We start from the raw sequence: 19625 nt of genomic DNA, 5'->3' as shown, positions 1-19625 counted from the left end.
AAGAGGTAGAGTAGTTGTCTGTTTTTCATTCCCCTCTAGAGTTAGGCGGGTGGCTGGAGGGGGATTGTCACACGTAGCAGTTTATGTCTGTACACAGAGAATCCTCCTGAGAGATCTTGAGGAAAAGTTTCTAGGGCCGGCAGCCTTATTTCCCCCTCTGCGGTAAGGCACTTTCCTACGCCAGTCCGTGATAACTTCGGCAGGCACCATTGCAGTATGCAGGCTTTCAGCGCATGGGCCTTGGGAATGCAAGCTGCAGCTGTGCCTTTGTCACCCTCAGGAGTGGGATATCAGCTCAGATCACCATGGCCTGTGAAAAATGGTGCCGGTATTCAGCACCATTGCCCTGTACCCATAGTTTCATGCAACCAAGCAATACCCTCCTCATTTCCCTCAAGTGCTGTGCATGGTGCACTTGGAAGCAGACTCAATCAGCAGGTCTCGCTTAAAGCTTCAGGGGAGCAGGGGTAGGGAGTTCAGAAACTTAACTTTCACTTTCTGTTTCACATACTGACAGTGGTACCCTCTGTGTCTTCTACCTGCAGCTGCTGCTGTTGTGGCCTTCAGGGGTTCCCCCTCTACACCCGTGGAACGCTTGAGTCAGAGAAAGAAGAGGACTCAGGATGACATGTTCAGCAAGATCCTGCAAGCCAGAGCTGCATCAGACTGTGAGCAGAGGGCCTGGAGGGTGAATATTGCAGACTGGATGGAGAGGGAAAGAACAGACAGGAGAAGGATCCAGGAGTCCCAGCAGGCAAAGGAGAGGGAGATGCACGAGGGGCTTCTCCTACTGCTCCACACTAAGGACAACCACCGCTTCGCATACACTGACCTGTGAGAGCCATGGTTGTTGTATGAGTAGCTAAAATGAACATGAATGTTCTTTCCTCTTCTTAAAACTCTGATCCATAAATTTATTAAGGTTTTGATATATTTGCTTTTAACGTGCACAGAATTTCTGCTGAAGTGTTTTTGTGAGTCAATTAAACTCTCTTGTTTGGAAAATAATTCATTTTTATTCATTCCCAATGTATGCTGCAGAATGGCTGGTGGTAGTGAGAGCACCCGTTTGCTTGTTATCATACACTGTGACAACTCATCGGATCAATGACACACACAGTGTAATGATCATACATGTACAGCAAGCACCGCAAAATTAAGTGTTATGTTCATAGATGTGCGCCAAGCACCGCACAATTCCTAACAGGTCCCCAAACTGCAGGGCTGAGTAGAGCACAGTCCACCACGACACATTACTTGGGCTCATTGATAAAGTGTTCTTTCAAAGCCTCTCTGAGCTGTGTGGCTCCGCGTTGAGCTCTTTTGATAGCCCTTATGTCTGGCTGTTCAAACTCTTCAGACAGCTGCGCCACCTGCACCCTCTGCCCCAGCAAGAACTTTTCCCCCTTTGCGTCACAGATATTATGCAGGACGCAGCAGGCAGCTCCAACCACTGGGATATTTTTCCTCACAGAAAATATCTGGTGAGTAAACAACACCAGTGTCCCTTCAACCTACCAAAAGCACACTGTCATTCTGCACCAGCTGAGCTGGGAGTTGAATCTTCCCTTGGTGCTGCCAAGGTGGCCAGTGTATGGCTTCAAGAGCATGGGGTAGGCTGGGTCCCCCAGGATCACTATGGGCATTTCAACATCCCCAATGGTAATCCGCTGGTCATGAAAGAAAATCCCTGCTTTTAGCTTTCTGAATAGTTCTGTGTTCTTAAAGATGCAAGCGTCATGCACCTTCCCTGACCAGCCAACACTGATGTCGGTGAAGTGTTTCCAGTGATCAACCAGCACTTGCAATACCATAGAAAAATAGCCCTTTCTGTTGATGTACTCTCTGGCAAAGTGGGCTGATGCCAAAATAGAGATATGCATGCCAGCTATCATTCTGTCACAGTTTGGGAACCCCATTGCTGCAAATCCACTATGTCCTGCACGTTGCTGAGAGTCACGGTCCTGCGAAGCAGGAGACAGTTAATGGCCCTGCATACTTGCGTGACAACACCCCCTCTGTGGATTTTACAACTGCAGAATGATTTTCCCGCTGACCTGTAGCAATCCGACGTTGCAAGTTGCCACAGTGCAATCATCGCTCGCTTCTCCACTGTCAGTGCAGCTCTCAGTCTGGTGTCCCTGTGCCGGGGGGCTGTGGTGAGTTCGGCACACAGATCCAGGAATATGGCCTTTCATATCTGAAAGTTCTTCAGCCACTGCTCGTTATCCAAAGCCTCCATTACAATGGGATTCCACCAGTAAGTGCTTGTTTCTTGGGTCTAGAAGCGGTGCTCCACCGTTTGCAGCTGCTCCATGAATGCCACCAGAGATATTGAATTGGTTCTTGCTACATTCCACAGCCGTCTGCCCTCCTGGAAATCACCATTTTTCCCCTTTGCTCTTCTTGCGGCTCTGCAGCTACCAGAGGATCACTCATCCTGTGCTTGCTGCGCTCGTGACAATAATGCAGAACTGTGCAGCCTCCATGCTTCATTCAGAGATGACGGACAGCAACAAGTCCTGCACAGATTCATGGGATTTGCAAAATAGGCGTGACAATTATGGGACAGAGATGGCATTATGGGATGGAGAAAGTTGCATGATGGGAACTTGGTCCCACAATCCAAGTCACCCCCTGCGTGACTCATTTCTGCCCTCACCATACATTGTCAAAACTTCCCAAGAAAGAGTGCGCTGGATGATGGTGAGTTGCACACTGGGATACCTCCGTGGTGCACCATGCATTGACACGAATGCTCCTGCAGTGCCAACGCAAGGAGCCACATATGTACGCGCATGAGTGATATACTGTTTGCGGCGGCTTTATGCTGATATCAGTTGCGTTGGCAATAGTTTGCCGTGTAGAGGTGCCCTTAGACAATAATGCCTTGGGCTTGGAGTAACGTGGATCTTGACGCTGCCCCCTGAACTCCAGAGAGTGTGCCGTATCTGGGCACTAGCTATGCCAGACCAATTGTACCTCCTCACAAAAGCACAACAGAGGAGGAAACATGGAGAAGTTGGAGCTAATTTTTGGCTCAGCCGGGCTCCGACATGACTCTATAACTCTGGCCATTCCTGTGTCTTCCTGACTGGCCATAGTGGCTACTAGTCCCCAGATGTCTGGTATCAGCGACTGCATGAGTCTCTCTTTCTCCCCCTGCCGGTTGGGCTTGAGTTCCGTGTCCCGTGGTGCTGGAGTGGTGAATGTTACAGTGGGTGCCGCCTTTGATCTTGTGGCTCACAGCCAGCATTTCCAAAGAAGCTTTGGGATAGAAATTCCCAGCCTACCTCCTCTGGTGCCTTCACCTGCTCCCACGGCTTCAGTTACCTCCGCCGCGCCAATGAGTCCTGAGCCTGGTAGGCCTCTCTTTCCAGAACTCCTGCTGGATTCCCCACCCCTACCTCCGAGCCCCCATTCATCAGTGCCCTGCACCTGGTGGAGTCATTCATAGCAGTGCAAAGAGGGTGTCACATTTGGTTGTGGTGGCACATTGCACTGGTGTAGACGGCTCCACGCGGGGCAGGGGTCCATGTCCCTGAACTTCTGATTGTTCCTCCTCATTCCTCTCCTCCATTGCCCTTCTTGCTCGCTTTCCCATCTCCCTGGTGTCCAGCCAAGGGTTATCTGTGGCTTTTTTCCCCTCTGTAGCTGGAGCTCTTGCTCAGTTTGGTCCCCTCTTCCCATCCAGTGTCTTCAATTTCTGCCCATCTCTCGCTGTTCCCACAGCTGCTACTCTTGGCCATGTGCTGGTGACCTCTCGGAGTCCCAAGTGTAACACTGGTGTACCTGAGAAAGGAATCTGGCCTGCACTCAGATAAATGACTCTCACGGCAGTGTAAGTCAGGAGTAACTTCATTGTAGCCAGTGGGTCAGATGCTAGGTTGGTGTAAATTGGGGGAGCTGATCTGCAGTGGTTGAGGCTCTGGCACGTCGTACTTACACTGGAGTAAAGGAAGGGTATAAACACACGTCCTTACTGCTAGGCCGCCCTTCGTGCCTGGATGTGGCATTGAAGAGCATTTTGCTTCTTGCACGCCCTCTGGTGGGCACTTCCTCTGCCCGGATGGTCAGCCCCAGCCAGTCCCTCCTCCAGAGTGCCTTGCTTGGTCTTCCGTGTATGGCTCAGTTCAGTCCCGTTCTGGGTTCAGCTCTAAACAAAAAAAGGATCCTTTGCCCCTCCTCAGCTCAACTTCAACTTCAACTCCTCCCCCTTGTCAAGGTACTGACCCCCTGACTTCTCCCTGCTGGGAATCCAAGTGCCAAAAAACTAGCCTTCCGCCCCTCCTGCACATCTATCTCATTCCCTGGTCTTCATCGACCCTGGCTTGGGACTCCTCTCCACTCTCCAGCTAACCCTACTCCTGCCGTTCTGCTTTCTGGCCACGGCCAAGCCCAGCTACAGGAAGGGACTCTCCCTAGTTCGTCTCTGCCGCGCCTGTGCTCTCTCAGCTATGTGCTCTGACCCAAGAGGCAATCAATCACCTCCCAGGTCCAGAGCATAACTAAGTTGGGTCTTTCCCTTGCCTCACAGTGCCTAGGTTTGAGGTGAAATAGCAGCGTTTTACCCAGCTGGGCAACGTAGATGGCTTTGGGTCACAGCTGCATTCTTTGCTCCTGTCTCTCTCCGGCTTCACCTTGATCCCAGGAGGCCGCGAAAAGAGAGAGAGAGAAAATGTTCCATGTGGGCCAGAAAATAGCAAAATCTGCCCCTGCCAGGGAGCTGGTTAATCTGTGATTTAGAAACCTGTCGCTTTTCTCCCAATATAATCTGGCTTCTCAGCATTCACCAGACAGTCTTGTTCCAGCTGATTGGAGGAACCTGACTGTGATGTCTCCAGGCAAGGAGCTCATGCGTCCTGTGCAGGGCTCGTAGCTGTGTTCACATCGCTCACCCCTGTTGATCGTTGCCCTACAGAGGTCGGCTGTCTAAGAATGCGATGAGTGCCAGGCCATGCTTGCCTGATGCAGCGACTGCCTGGCTCTGTACCTGTTTGATGCTGGGCCATGCCTGAAGCTGTTCTGCTGGACCTGAGTCTGGGGGGGCGGGGGTGTTATCTTGTTCCATTACACGCCACGAGATTCACTGGGCAGGACTTGCCGCTGATGGGAATTACCATAGCTGTACCAATTTCAGTGGAGCTCTGTTGATCTGTCCCAGCTGGGGATCGGGCCCATTGTGTCCAGTTTCGGGAAAGAGGGGTGGATTTGCATGTATCTTCCCTACGCGGGTGATTGCAAAATACAAGCAAACGGAACACACGCTGAAGCAGCTTTTCTCCATGGCTGCATTTAAAGGGCGTGAGGTGTGCTGCAGGCGATCCTGCCAGGAATGGCTGAGAACCCGTTTGTTGTCACTGAGTGAAAAGGGAGGGTGGTTTTGATAGGCGTTGGCTGTGTGTGAAAAGCCGGCACACCTCTGTTTGCTAAGGGCTGGATTGTGCTGCCCTTACTCATGTTAGCTATGACCTTGTTCAGCCAGGAGCCCACTGAAGTCACAAGCGAGAAAGGCACTACTGATGAGGAGTAAGGGTGGCAGAATCTGGCCCTCACAGTACAGCTCTGATGTGGGAAAGGACTATGCAGCTAAGGCACTGGGTTGTTTATCAGCATGGCCTTGTGGTTAATACACTAGACTGGTGCTCTGCAGATCCATGTTCCATTCCTGGCTCTGCCGTCTGTGATGTAATATTCGTGTGCTTTAGTCCCCAGCTGTAAACTGGGGGTAACAATCCCTCCTTTGTGTGCGTAGATTGTAAGCTCTTTGAGACCAGGGCTGTCCCACTGTGTGTCTGCACAGTGCCTAGCCTAAAGGGGCCTGGAGCTAGGTGAGGACTTGTAGGTGCTACTGTAAACTAAGCAATAATAGTAATAACTTCCTCTGTGCATACGCCCAGAGTTCTGTCTGCTCACCCGAGATGCAGTAGTAAGCGTTGCTCTTTCTAACTCTTGCTAGCCCTGCAGTCCCGGGAGAGGGAGCCGAGGGACATTTCTTATTGTGCATTCTCAATCGAACGCTTGGCTAAGGGCTTGTCTACACCTGGAGTTAAGATCAGGACCAGCTGTTGCACTTTAAATTCGTATCTTACCCTAATCCGAATTCACTTTCAAGTGTGGACAAGCCTTAGGCCTGGTCTATGCTTAAAATTTCTATCGACCGAGCTTTGGCACTCGGGGCTGTGCAGAATCCACCCCCCTGAGCGCCGTGGCTATGCCAATATAACCCGCAGTGTAGACACAGCTAGGGAGACGGAAGGATGCGTCCCTCAGCGTCGCTGCTTCTGCTCGGGAAGGCGGAGTTCCCGCAGCGACAGAAAACGGCGGCATAGCTATTACTCCATAGCAGTGCCACTATGCCGCCTGTCATGTGAACACGCCCTAAGTTCGGTCGGCTGCAGCTCTGCAAACTTGGCGATCACACTGAGGCTGCACAGGTGCCGCTGGCGGGCGTCTGGTGAAGAACGTGGGGCCGTCCTGATTTCACTGAGGACTTGCGTTAGCCTGCAGCATCTGCATGCTTCTGGGGAGAGGTGAGGGGGTTGGCACCAGTTCAAATGAAGTAATTTCCCCCCTCCCTCTTGTTTTTCCTAGAACAAATAGTGGAGAAAGACGAGGGACCATACTACACCCACCTGGGATCGGGACCAACAGTGGCATCTATCAGGGATCTCATGGAAGAGAGGTACGTCCTGGATGGTTTGCAACAAGAGAGACAGGCGGAGTAAAATCCCCCCCCGCCTGTGCAGAGGGCCCTGTGGAGGAGGGGCTATGCTGAATCAGTGCATTCCTTCACTGCCCCGCCCCACCTCCACAGCTGGAACTGCTCACTTTTCTGCCTTGCAAAGGACCCCCAGGGAAGAGGGGGGCGATTGCAGATGCTTCCAGTGCCCTCTGCTGGTCATGCTGCCGCCGTGTTGTTGCCCCAGTTAAAGGCTGATCTGGGCAGAGTTGTGTCTGTGCCGGGGCGAACAATTCCTCCAATTTATCAGGCACAGCTAGATTCTTCTTCTGCACCAGGCCCACCGCTTCCCCTCCAGCTGGCGTGGTGCTTGTGGACAGCGTAAATGGGAAGCCGAAAAGCCACCCTCCCGCCACCGCGCTTCCCCCGCCGCACATGTTCTACTTGTGCTTGAATTCACCCGCCTGCTGGTTGCGTTATCCCGTGGTGGTGATGCAGGACGGGGCGTGGGATTTTTCCTCTCCTGGCTTGAGTTCCAGTGAAAGTTGTCTGGGTTTGTCAGCAGTGCCTGGGAGAGGTGCTGGTGAAAACAACTTTCACGGGTCCCTGAAGGGTTTGTCTGCACTGCCAATGGGAGGCGTGGTTGCAGCGCTGATGGATACACCTGAGCTATCTTTGATCCAGCTCTATGGGGGTGGGAGGTACCCCCGTATGTACCCAAGGACCCTGGTAGGGAAGGATGCTGCTTCTGGGGGGTTTCACTGCTATCGTTAACTCTAGTGTAGATCAGTCTACAGCACATACAGTGGTCGCACCTCTGACTGCACATACCCTAAATCACTGTGGCCTTGGCTAGACCAGGATTCAGAGTTGGTAGAGGGTGTTAGCTGACATATTCTGCCTAACACTTCAGAAAGGTCTAGGGAAGGCACGGCACCCTGCCTTAAACATGGGCTAAGGTGGTCAAGGGAAAGCCATGGTGGGAACTAGATGCCTGTGGGAAACCACACTGGTTAGTCCAATTTGCTGCAGGGAGTCACTTCGGGCTTGGGTTGGCCAACCGGTTTGCTTTGCTTCCTACAGCCAGGGCTGGCAGGGCCGCTGGCGAGTCGTGCGCTGCCCGGGTGCATATCTGCCTGGTACGCCAATGAGTATCGCATGACGAGACGTATCATTTGCCTCCCACAGACAGTTCAACAGCTGCCAAACTAAGCAACCGGCCAAGGGCAAGTCAAAACCTTTCACGGTTACTATTCCTTATGCCTGCGGTCAAGTCGGTGAAATTGGCAATAGAAAAGACCAGTGGGGTCACCCAGCCTGTCGCTCTGCCAGGGCAGGATTCTTTCCTACAGCTCGCTCTCCAGTGTAGTCCAGGATTTTTGGCGGTGGTTGTTTTTTGTCTCAAGCAACAGGGCTCCCGCCCCTTTCTCTTGGGAGACTGTACAATCTCACTGGTAGCCAGAGCCCGCTCGCTGCTAGTTAGGTGTAAATTTGTCTGAGTCTGGCTATGTTAGGTCCTACCGTTAATAGATCTTGCTGTTAGGAAACATTTTTCCCTTTGCTCAATTTCATCCCATAGTGCAGGGTCCTGCCACCCAGTTCTACCATCTCCTGCCTTGGTTATGACATCCTGGACATATTTGTGCAGCTGAGTTGTCTCCAGGCCCACGTCCTCCCATTTGGCAGATTGAAAAGGAGCGGAAGGGACTGGGGAGGACGGACGCATATTGCCTGAGCCGGTGCGGTTCCAGGGCGTTGTCGCGTCTTAGCAGCAGGAATGTGGGGAGTTGGGAGGGAGCAGCTTGCAGATTGCAGCCGGACAGTCAATGGGGGCTAAACCCCGTTGATCTCTGCCCAGCTGTGCAGCAGGATCCTGGTTTTGTGGGTTTAGTCCCCTGGCTAAGATGTCCAGCTCTCCACCTGCCTGCACTGAGCATCATTCTGCTCATCCCCCTACTTGTCCCCCTGGTCAGGAAAATCAAAAGCAGGTGGCGCTGCCTTGATTTCTGAGAGCCCAACTTGCCGTGACTTGGGGCCACAGGCTCAGCAACAAGCCCTCAGGTTGGGCACCGAAAATCACTAGAGAAAACCCTCAGCCACTGTACACACCTGCCATGGAGGGGCTGCTGGCAGCTGCTTGGGGAGCACGTGCGCTCCCTTGCCCCTCTGCCCCGGGTCCCACCGAGGGGCTGGGATGTTTGGACTTGGCAAGGAAGGGTTGGTTTGCTAATCCCAGGCTAATCTAATCGAGCCCTCCAGCTCTTCAGGTCTGGGAAAGCCGAGTAAAATCCTCGCCCCATTGCAGGCCAAACTCCTACGGACATCACTGTGGCCAGGACTTCACCCTGGGGTTGGAGACGGAGACGGTACTAGCCAGGGGGAGGGAATGGGCTTTGCACCACTGTGCTTGCCCTGGATTCTGGACTATTCTAGGGGCCAAAATACCCCCCCACTCCCCCCAGCCTAAACAAACAGGGCCCATCTCAGCCTGGCTGTGGCAAAGCCCAGAATCCTGCTCCAGGCCTTTCCCCTATGTGATGAATGGGCTGGTGTCAGATCTGCTTGTTCTCCATTGTGCAGCGCGCAGGAATATGCCTGCGGGGGGGCGGGGGGAGCGGCAAAGTACCACGCAGGCAGGTGGGACCCAGATTAACTGGGTTACACCCCAGGGATTGAGTCATGGCGCTGAGTCAGCTAGAAATACAGCGTCACCAGGGTTGATGGCATTACGTCACTGACCCTGGAGGCATGGTGAGTCATGGGGGAACAGGCGAGCCATTGAAAGGAACCCACAACCCCCTCCGGGGCAGGGGGTAATTACTGACACCACATGAATGCCCTCAGAGCCTACAGACATTGACTGGTCCTGTTCCAGAAAGGTACCGAACACCCCTGAGAGGTGTTGACTGACCTCAACTCCCATGCAAGTCAGTAGTGCTTGGCAGGATCGGGCCCCTAATGAGGCATAAATCCTCATTGGCTTGGAGTCTTGCCTCTGCCACCAACTGTGTCATCTTCAAGCAAGCCACGTATTAAATCGCTCTGTGCCTCAGTTTCCCCATCTTGCCCGCCTTCCAGAGGGGGTTGTGAGGCTGAAGTTAGGTAATCTTTGTGAAGTGAATTGAGGTCCTTGAATAGAAGGGGGGGATGCAAGTGCAAATGATTTTAAAAAGTGAAATCAACAGGTTTTGTTGTTTCATGTTCTCAGTCTGGGCTTGTGGGAATTAAATTTCCTGCCCATGAGCCTGTGCAGTGAGCACCCCCTGTGGATTCTGGAAGCTTTGCAGCTCAGGGCAATAGAAATTCACCTGCACCGTTTCAGCAGATAGTCTTTTCACAGCAATAATGTGGAGTTTTATTGTGTTATTACACCTGTCTGTGCTTCTAGGTCAGAGGATACAGCATTTGCAGCTTGGGAATGACTTCAGCATCAGAACTGCACGTGCCGAGCCAGGCTGTGCACTCGGTCGGGGTAGATCTGGAAGCACTGCACTGGCACCAGTGGCTATTCGCCAGTTCAGCTGAGCACAAGCTCATCCATTGGGCACCATAGAGCTTTGGTGGAGCTATTCCTTGAAAAACTCCCACCAGGAATCGCAGTGTGCATAAGGGTGTCTAAGCTCCCTTCACTAAATGGGCTGGATTTAATTCAAGGACGGGAGTGGACAGGTTTTCTCCAAAGCACCCAGCGTTGGTCCTCACTCTGCTTCCGCTGAAATCAACAATAAAGCCCCCATTGACTTCAGCGGGAACAACGCTGAGCGCTTCAGAAGATCCCTCCCAAGATGTGCAGCAGCAAGTTTTGGGCTGTCATATGCCCTGGTTTCCATCGCTGCAGCAGGCAGGTCATTGTAAGGCAGGTCTAGGACCCAGGGTTGCAGGGTCCTAGGTGACCAATGCCTCCACCTCACCACTGGGGAGCCAGGTGAAACAGCAGCCAACGATTACTGGTGGGGTAGGCACTGCAGGAAGTACTGCCCAAAGAAGCTAGAGAGACAGAACCCTGCAGCCGCCTGATTGGTCAGCACCAATTATTTAAAGCAGGAAGTTGCCCTAGGGAGCTGTCTGAGCAACAAAGCAGGCTCTGGCTTGCTACTGCTACTGACCGCATCCTTCACCCCGTTTTAGTCCCGATTCCTGCCTTCGACCCCGGCCCAGCGGACATCACTGCCTGCGCCCCGGCCGTTACAGTCATGAGCGTCGATGGGGGTCAGGGGGATGGAAAGCTCATGCTGGAAATTGCCGCCCGTTCTCAGCTGGCTGCCAGAGAGGGTGACTGCACAGGCCAGGAGCTGCCAGCCCATGGGTGCTCACCTGTGTTTAAAGCCCTGGATAGTGACCTACCACAAGTGGTGGTGATGATGTGTTCTCCTGCTTAGTCTCACCTGCAGTTCCTACAACAGCAGCTTCAGTTTTCTCATCAGTCTCCTGGCCACCATTCCCCACGTGCCAGGGCGAGCTCTGGATTCGCTTTGCGGTGGCGAAGCAGGTAGTTATTAGGAAAGTGGGATGCTGAGGCTTGCCTTTATGGTCCCCCTAGTCCCTTTTGAAGTGTGTTATCTGGATCGCTTCTCTCTCCGGTCGGTCAGAGGTAAACGGATGGGTGTAGAGCAGGTTAATGAGACGTACGCACTAGCCACTGCTGCTCAAATCTTCCCCGTCGCTATCCGTGTTCCTCGTGGGTGAGGGAGGTGAAATCCAGTCCAGGAAGTTCCCATCCACCCTGTAGATCAGGAACATCTGAGCTTGGGAGCCGAGCAGTGGAGAATTCTGCAGGGCCAATGAGATGTCTGTGTTTCGGCTCCATCTTCTCTTGCTGGTGCCGTTCGCTTCTGGAGGCTTTCAGCTGAGAACGGAATAGCTAGGTGGGTCAATCAGCAACAAGGGAATGGCCTGCCATTAGATTAGCTTATTTGTTGGCTCTTAGTGGAAGTGCCCGTAGACTGTCACGGGGAGGGCAGTGCTTTCCAGGCAGGAGGGGGCATTGATACAACACTCTGAGATCATGAGATGAAGAGCAGGGCAGGTTGTCAGCTCTTTGGGGGCAGGGGCTGTCCTTTTGTTCTGTGTCTGTACAGCACCTGGCACAATGAGGGCCTGGGCCATGGCTGGGGCTTCTAGGGGCAACCACCACACTATAAATCATAATATGCTTCTGTGCAGCGCAGACGTGCTGCAGTTTGCTCTGGCTTTCCAGTTATGCTCATGCATGAGATGGAGCTTTGTGCACGAAGTGTCCTTGTAAACTTGGGTGTCTAGGATTTCACAGCTGTTGCTATGCGACGGGGACAAAACTCAGGTCCTCCTGTTCCAGAAGATGAACCGCTGCTGCTTGGTCTAAAGCAGTATGGGGTCTAAGCCATGCAGATAAGCAGTTTTGATTCTTTCCCATAGAGGGCAGTGGTGTGCATACCCGCTGCCCACTTCGCGGCAATATCTCATCTAGATGAGTAGCAATTTTATGTTGAGCTGAAATCCCATTTGTCTACAGTGGGAGCTGCAAAGCCCTTCTCAGTGGAGTTGGCTGGCATTGCCTGAGAATTCATAGGAACTGCCAGGCTGCGTCTGACCCGAATTCAGTCCATCCCAGTGTCCTGTCTCAGATGGTGGCCAGCACCATATGCTTCAGAAGATGTGAGAACCCTGCAGTAGCAGGTATGGGATCATCCGCCCTTCACAATTGGTCTCATCCTGACCCCGAACAGTTAGATTGGCTCAAGCCTTGAAGCATAAAGGTTCATATCCCTTCCAACACTTTTGCTGGCATTAATATGATAACTCTGAATATTCATATAAACACCCAATTCCTTTTTGACTCTTGCTCATTGCTGGGCCTCAGTGACTTCTAATGGCAATGAGTTCCACAGGCTAATGACGTGCAGTGGGATCTAGGCACCGGACTGCCATTTGTCCATTTGAAAATCTTCCCCAGGAGCACTGTGTGTTGCAGACTGTTATGCGCACATCAGCGGAAGGTATTATTGATAGTTCTAAGCTATGGTTGTAAAGCAATCTATTGACCTATTTTATGTCATTATTGTAGTGCCTAGAGACCGACCAAGAATGGGGTCCAGTTGTGTTAGGTGCTGCACATAGACATAATAAGAGACAGACCCTACAATCTAAAGAGATAAGGCAGATAAAGGGTTAAGGGGAAAGGGTCTAGCATACAGGCGGAGTAATTAGAGCAATGGTTTGCAAATAGTGCCACAATTTTGCAATTGATCGCCCATGTATTAAAACCCCCATCGGACACAATTTAACCCCGTATCTACTGTTTACAAATGTCCCCATCCCCTCCACGTAAAGTGTGACCAAAGTGCAGTCGCTTCGGCTCTGGTTTTTGCATCAGAATGCACCCAGCCTGTCTTTTTGTGTCCCCGTCCCGCTCCCCTCCTACCGCCGGTTCCCAACATCTGCAAAGTCTCTGAAGCGCCTGGCAGTCCTGCCGGCGTGAAGCAGCCCAGCCACAATGGCTGTGTGGGTGCGTTCACCCATGAACATCAGCCGGGGCATGGGAATCCTTGTTTAAAAGTGTCTTGCTAGCAAAACTCGGCAGGGCCGTGTGGGCCGGCTCTCTTCCCCCGGGGGTGATGGATAGTGCTGGCTTCGGGGGGGCGGAGGGGGGAGCTGGCGTTGTTAATTAGTGCTTCCAGGAAGGAGGCGAGTGGGAAGATTAATCTGTGCTGATTAGCTCCAGCAAAAACCCCAGGTTGCCGCGATCAGTTGGCTGAGAGCGTCTGACAGAGCACTCTGGTCTGCTTGCCAGAGGGGAAGGAGTGGGGAGACAAAGGGGCTCTCCCCTGGTGTACATCGGAAGGAACGCTGTTGAACTCGCTGGGCGTGATTCCGCGCTCAGTCACACTGATTGGCGGCCAATGGGATAACATTGGTGTAGGACCTATGTGAAGGCAGGATCAGAAATTAGGGCCTGATCCTGCAAGAGGAGTGTAAGGGCAGGAGTTGTGGGGGAACTCAAAATTACTTCCTTTCCTTGGCTGTGATAAAGTGGACCCACTCCTTGAGATACCCCAGGTGCTCAGTGTGTCTCAGGGTACGTCCACGCTTGGAGGGAGGCGTGCGATTCCCAGCCTCCCCCGAGATCTGAGTGTAGACATACCGGAAGCGTAGCTCCCAAGAATGAGAGGGGCGGGACGCAGCTCTGCTGGGATAAAGGATTCTGTTACCAAACTAACGTATGCGTTGGAGGGGAGGGAGTGAATGCTAGGCAGAATTTCAGGTGTCCTTAGGCCTTAGTCTTGCTGCCCAGCTGCAGATCCCTAGTGCAGACACGATTTGCACAAGTGCAGACGCGATTTGCACAGCTGCAGCTCTATCTCAAAATCCCAATGCAGACGAGACCTCGGTTGACTTCCAGCTGGATGGCTAGGGAGAGGCGATTGGGACCCAGCACGGGCTGTAGAGGGGAAGGCACTTGGATGCACAGCAGAAGGGATGCGTGGGGTGAGTCACGCCATCCAACGGGGTTAGAGGCCTGGGGAGAAGAAAACAAGGATACGGGGTGTGGGAGGGGAGAACATCCTCACATACCTTTGGCATAAGCAAGTCTCCCAGGAATTAACATAGCCGTGAGGTCTGCGATCTTCCGCTCTTGGAGTCTGGCTAGCTATCCCCTCTCCTCCTCACCTGAGAAGTCTGAGGGAAATCCACACACACCCATTGGCATGGCCAGCATGGAAGAGCTGAATCGTAGCTCATAGCGGGGCTGCTGTGCTGTCACATTTGTGGAATCGGGTGAAATTCAGGGGTTAGTATCAGACCCCTGCACCAGCTGGTTCCCACTGTTTGGAGGGTGAAGGTGGTGCACAGACCTCTGTGCGAGCACCTTGCATGAGGGGGGAATGTCACACCATGTGAACCGCAGTGTGGGCAGGGCTGGTTTCCGCACAGGGAAGCGAGAAGGAAAGGGTGAAACACAAATGGCCGTGCGAGTGAAAAGAAGCGTTCATGATGCAGTGGGCTTGGGATTCAGGAGACCTGGGTTTGATTCCTCACTCTGCCACTGGCCTGCTGGGTAAGCTCCACCAAGACACTTTCCCCACCTCTGTGCCTCAGTTTCCCCATCTGTAAAAAGGCAACGATGATACTGACCTCCTTTGCAAAACACTTTGAGAGCTATGACTGAAAAAGCTCTATATAGGAGCTAGGAATTACTGTTCTTCTCTCTCATTTCCTTTAGGGACAGTCTGGTTTTTAAATCACATCCATTCTGGCAGCTCAGCGGGCGCTGATTCTTTCATTGCATGTCCTTGCTCTTGCCTACACTCATTTGATGCCTTTTTCCACCAGGTATGGCGAGAAGGGGAAAGCCATCAGAATCGAAAAGGTCATCTATACAGGGAAGGAAGGCAAAAGCTCCCGGGGCTGCCCGATAGCGAAGTGGGTAAGTGCCAGCCATCTTGGTGGGCTTTCAGATTTTTTTTAATATGACTTACTCAGACCAAGAATGATTTCCCAATTCTTCTGTCATCTGAGTGTGATCTCAAAGTCACCTTGCGCTTTGGGGAGATGGGGTGATCAGAGAATGGGGTATCTACAGTAATGGTACAGGTGCTCGGAGGCTGTGGGGATGGGCATAGAATGAATAGATGGAGGGCTAGATGCAGAGAATAGAACATTCACACATTCCATCACCAGGTGAGATATTTTCAGTGGTCTTGTGTTCAGAAATGTTAGAGAGCTCTCTCTTTTCTTAACTCAAATCCATCTAATTTTATTTCATTGCTTAATCTAGCCAGCTAATCTAATCGATTGGATCTAATCTATCTGAGGTGATCTAATCTGTTTGCGCTAATCTGATCTGCATCTAATCTGTGCAATCTAATCTGTTTGATCTAAAACAGCTCTCTAGTTTGAGCTAGTCTGTCCGATCTACTCTAATCTGTTTGATCTGCTTTCGTAATCTAATTATGGGGAAGAGGATGATTAAAACACTGGACTGGCACTCAACCAATCTAGGCTCAGTTTCTTCGCTATGTGACCTGGGGCAAGTCTTTTGGAAAACTACCCTCCAGTTAGACCACAAATAATAGTCTTGATTCAAGAACTGCTGGATGAAATCCTGTGGCCAGTGTTATGGAGAAGGTCAGACTAGATGGGCAAATTGTTCCATTCTGGCCTTAAAATCTATGAAAGTCACTTATCTCTCTGTGCCTCCAGGCCCTGTCTTTAACGTGGGGATGACAATGCTCCTTTTGCGTGTCTTGTCTGTTTAGCTTGTAAATTCTTTGCCGTAGCGACTGTCTCGCACTATGTATATGTACAGGTTAGGTGGAGCCTCCAGGTGAGACTGATACAAGTAATAATCTAATCTGCCATAGATTATCTAGTTATTCGTGCCCTGCTCATCACCATGGTATGTGGGCATCTCTTCTCTTTTCTCTCTTTACACTGACCCTCCCTGTCTCTCCTCTCCCCATTTCTCCCTTTAATCACTATTCCATTCCTTTCCCCACCTGGTCCCTCTCTCTGCAAGGAGCATGGCAGCCAGCTGGCTACAGATTGGACCTTCTGCGCTTTCCAGCGGCCACTTTGAAATGGTAAAAACTCTAAATGGGGAGGTGAGGGGAACCAACCCTACCCCCAGCACCTGGTCTCGCTAGTCAGTGAACTGTTCCACTCTCAGATGGGCCATCAGCAGGCTAACAGAGGCTCTGAGCAGCAGGAGGGCTTGGCTGGGGAGAGTTCTTTGTTCCATGAGAGCGACGAGTCCTGTCTTTCCTTTTTTGGTCTCTGTTTTTGGTGCTCAACGTTTTTAGCTGGGTGATACTGAGCCGTGGTGGAGGGACCTAGTTCTGTCCTGCTGAGTGGTGGCTGCTCCCGCAGCAGATCCTGGGGTGCTCAGGGCGAGGAAGGCTGGTACCGTAAAGTCCAGTGGGCCAATTTTACAATGTAGCAACCCAGGAAAAGCTGCGCATGGTGGGATACCCTACCTGGGCTAGCGTGAATGTAGCTAGCTTGGGTCTCAACAGTAGTGTAAACAGCACAGTCTGGACTAGAGAACCTGGCACGCTCTGAAGTTCATGCTGTCCTGTTTACACTGCTGCAGTTACCTTCGTTAGCTGGATTCAGGTAGGGGAGCGTGTGCACTTCTCTGGCTGTGTAGCCCTGCCCTCAGTTGGTTTCAGAGAGGGGATCAAATGAATGAATTGACTTTAACCCTGTCAGCTGAGAGGAGAACCTGACCAATATGTTCCAAACCACCAACTTGTATTTGGTTAATGTCCATGTGCCGTGTTGTACTGAATATCGCACATGGAGACCTTAGGGTGACCAGATGTCCCAATTTTATAGGGACAGTCCCGATTTTTGGGTCTTTTTCTCATATAGGCTCCTATTACCCCCTGTCCCAATTTTTCACATTTGCTATCTGGTCACCCTAGGAGACCTGTAGCTGGAGGTGAACCTGGACTGTGGAATTCATCACCTGGCCCAGACTTCTCTGGGGATTCCTGCTGCATTTAACAGGGTCTTGGGCATTTCCATCCTAAACACTGCTCAGCCCTGGGGACTGAAGAAAGACCAGGGGAGTGCAGAAGTGGGGGAGGGACCCGATGTGTAGAAGGAGGGAGCAGAAAAGACCCAGACTGTGGCAGAAGTTATGGAAATCATTTTAACTGTGTGTTATTTTAAAGAACACTGGGCCAGATTCAGATCTCATTGACACCGATGTAAATTTGCTGAAGTCAATGGAGTTACATCGCTGTAACTGAGATCAGAATCTGCCTCATATGTAGAGGAATTCTGGATTCTTTTCTCAATGACATGAGCATAAATCAGGCGCAACCCCCTCGAAAGCAACTGGAGAGCCCAGAATCGGCCCATCAAGTTTCTAATGGCTCAAACTTGGAGCTGGTATCTCTGGGTTACCAGGAAGTCAAGCTGCCTAGGACCTGCTAAGAGCCCACCATGGGATTGTCTCTCGCACTGCATCAGGAGGGATTGAGCTGAGAACAGGTGTCCAGTGAAGGTCGCATTGCTGGAAGGGCTGAGTGTGATCACCGGGACCGGGTTTGTCTCCGAGCTGGGCAGAGGTGCTCGAGAGCGGCTGATAAGGGTGGCCACCGGGGAGCATATGGGAGGAGATAACGCTGGCCCAACAGGGACCAAACAGCGCAGTGCCCTGTGGGGTGGAAGCCAGCTGCCAGCCTAGTTATGTTTCTCAGCGTTGCTCTGTGCTGCTGGCCATTGTGGGGAAACATGAAGGACTTGAGATTGAGGGACAAAGTCTGACTCCTACGTTACAGGCCAGGCTAGAGCCAACTCTGATGCTGGTTCACAGAGGGAGGGGGGAGCTGGAGCAGTGCTGCTGGCTGACAGAAACCCTTTCCATTGTGTTTTAAAGCAGGGAAGGTGCAGTTCTATCACGGTCAGAGGGATGTACCCCAATGTCAGGGTGGGGGTGCTGTCCAGCTGTGAGGGGGCATCTGCACCCCAATGTCAGAGTGGGGGTGCTGTGCATCTATCAGGGGGCATCTGCATCCTGATGTCAGGGTGGGGGTGCTGTGCATCTATCAGGGGGCATCTGCATCCTGATGTCAGGGTGGGAATTAATGTTCTTCTGGGGTGGGAAAAGGAAGTCAAGTTTGAACGTTACCCATGTCCTGGTGGCCGGCTCGTTGATTTCTTTTAGAGCACGTCAGATGCGTTTTTAAACCCATTTTTTGCCAGTGCTAGGGGACAGAAAAAGGTAATTTCTATCCTGAGGTTCTTGTATTTCTGTGCAGAAACATTGGAGTGTTTGTGTGCGTGTATGTGGTTGAGATGACATGGATTCAAACATCCCCAGACATTGGAGGGAGAGGGGGAGGCATCACTGATGCTTTCATAAAACATGGAAACCCCCCCAGATGCAGATACAGGCTGAATGGCAAGTGTGTTTCCTTTCCCGTGATGCTCTCAGATCCCCCATGCTAAACGGGGCCAGTACTTGGCTGAGAGATCTGCATGGAGAACCTAGCTGCTCCAAGAAGCAGTGTCGGTGTACCAGTAGGAAGTAATCTAAGTCGGCGCTGGACGGTTCCCCCAGCCAGGTGTAGATGCTGCCTTTGGAGGTCAGACATGCAGGAGTCCTGGTGGCTCGTGGCGACGCTGGGGGATGTGGTTTATAGAAGCAGCCGGGTGGGTGTGAAAAGCAGCCAGTGTGAGGAATTCCCCAGTGTCTCAGCAGCGGGAGGCAAATGAGCGAGTGAGCGCCAGGATGTGAGTAGCAGCGTGTGTAATGGACTAGCCGATATGGAAGTGAAAGACCGTGGCTGAGTAGGTCAGTCGAACCTTGTCTACGTTAGGGAAATTTTGCAGAATTTCCCACCGTTGCAAACCCCCGCTCAGCTCTGCAGCTGTAAACGCCCTGCTCAGAGCAGGTCTCATAGACATGGGGTGAAATCCTGGCTCACAGGGGTCAGTGGGAGCTTTGCCGTCAACTTCATTGTGGCCAGATTTCACTCTTAAGGCTCAAAAGGCTGGGGGCCTGTCTACCCTAGGGTTATCAAGGCTGCTTGCATCGGTGCAGATGAAACCTGTGTTAGTAGCCATGGGAAAAGTTTGCAAAGTCTGCGTCTAATTCCCAAGCCCCAGGGAGGGCCATTGGCATCAAACCTGGGACCATGTGCTTTTAGGGTCTGAGCTAAATGACCCACATCTGTTGGCTGATAGTGTAGCAGGCTCAGCAACCTCTGTATGTGACCCAGCCACCACTAGAGAGGGACACCGCATCACACTGAGTGGGGGTAGGTGATAGGCACATGACCCAAGCGTCTGAGAGATCATTTCAACCCACGCTGATGTTAGAACGTCTGCCTGGCTCCAGTGCTTTAGCTCACAGACCTGGTATGAAGCTGCTGTGATTGGCCAAATCATGACACTGCGATTCCAGTGGCACTCATTGAAATCAGTGGGGATTTTGCCCAAATAAGGGATTCCA

General features: G+C 52.0%; 1 protein-coding gene across 1 annotated transcript in view; it reads left to right on the top strand.

Annotated features, from left to right (window-relative positions):
• The window catches only part of TET3 (tet methylcytosine dioxygenase 3), a 151026-nt gene that overhangs the window by 117128 nt on the left and 14273 nt on the right, over positions 1-19625 (top strand). The window contains exons 4-5 of the mRNA XM_054018084.1: positions 6595-6685; positions 14993-15086. Coding sequence (XP_053874059.1) covers positions 6595-6685; positions 14993-15086 — 185 coding nt within the window. The remainder of the gene's footprint in view (positions 1-6594; positions 6686-14992; positions 15087-19625) is intronic.

This window comes from Malaclemys terrapin, chromosome 2 (assembly GCF_027887155.1).
Source record: "Malaclemys terrapin pileata isolate rMalTer1 chromosome 2, rMalTer1.hap1, whole genome shotgun sequence".
NCBI classification, from domain to species: domain Eukaryota; kingdom Metazoa; phylum Chordata; order Testudines; family Emydidae; genus Malaclemys; species Malaclemys terrapin.
This window is presented reverse-complemented; position numbering and strand designations above follow the sequence as displayed.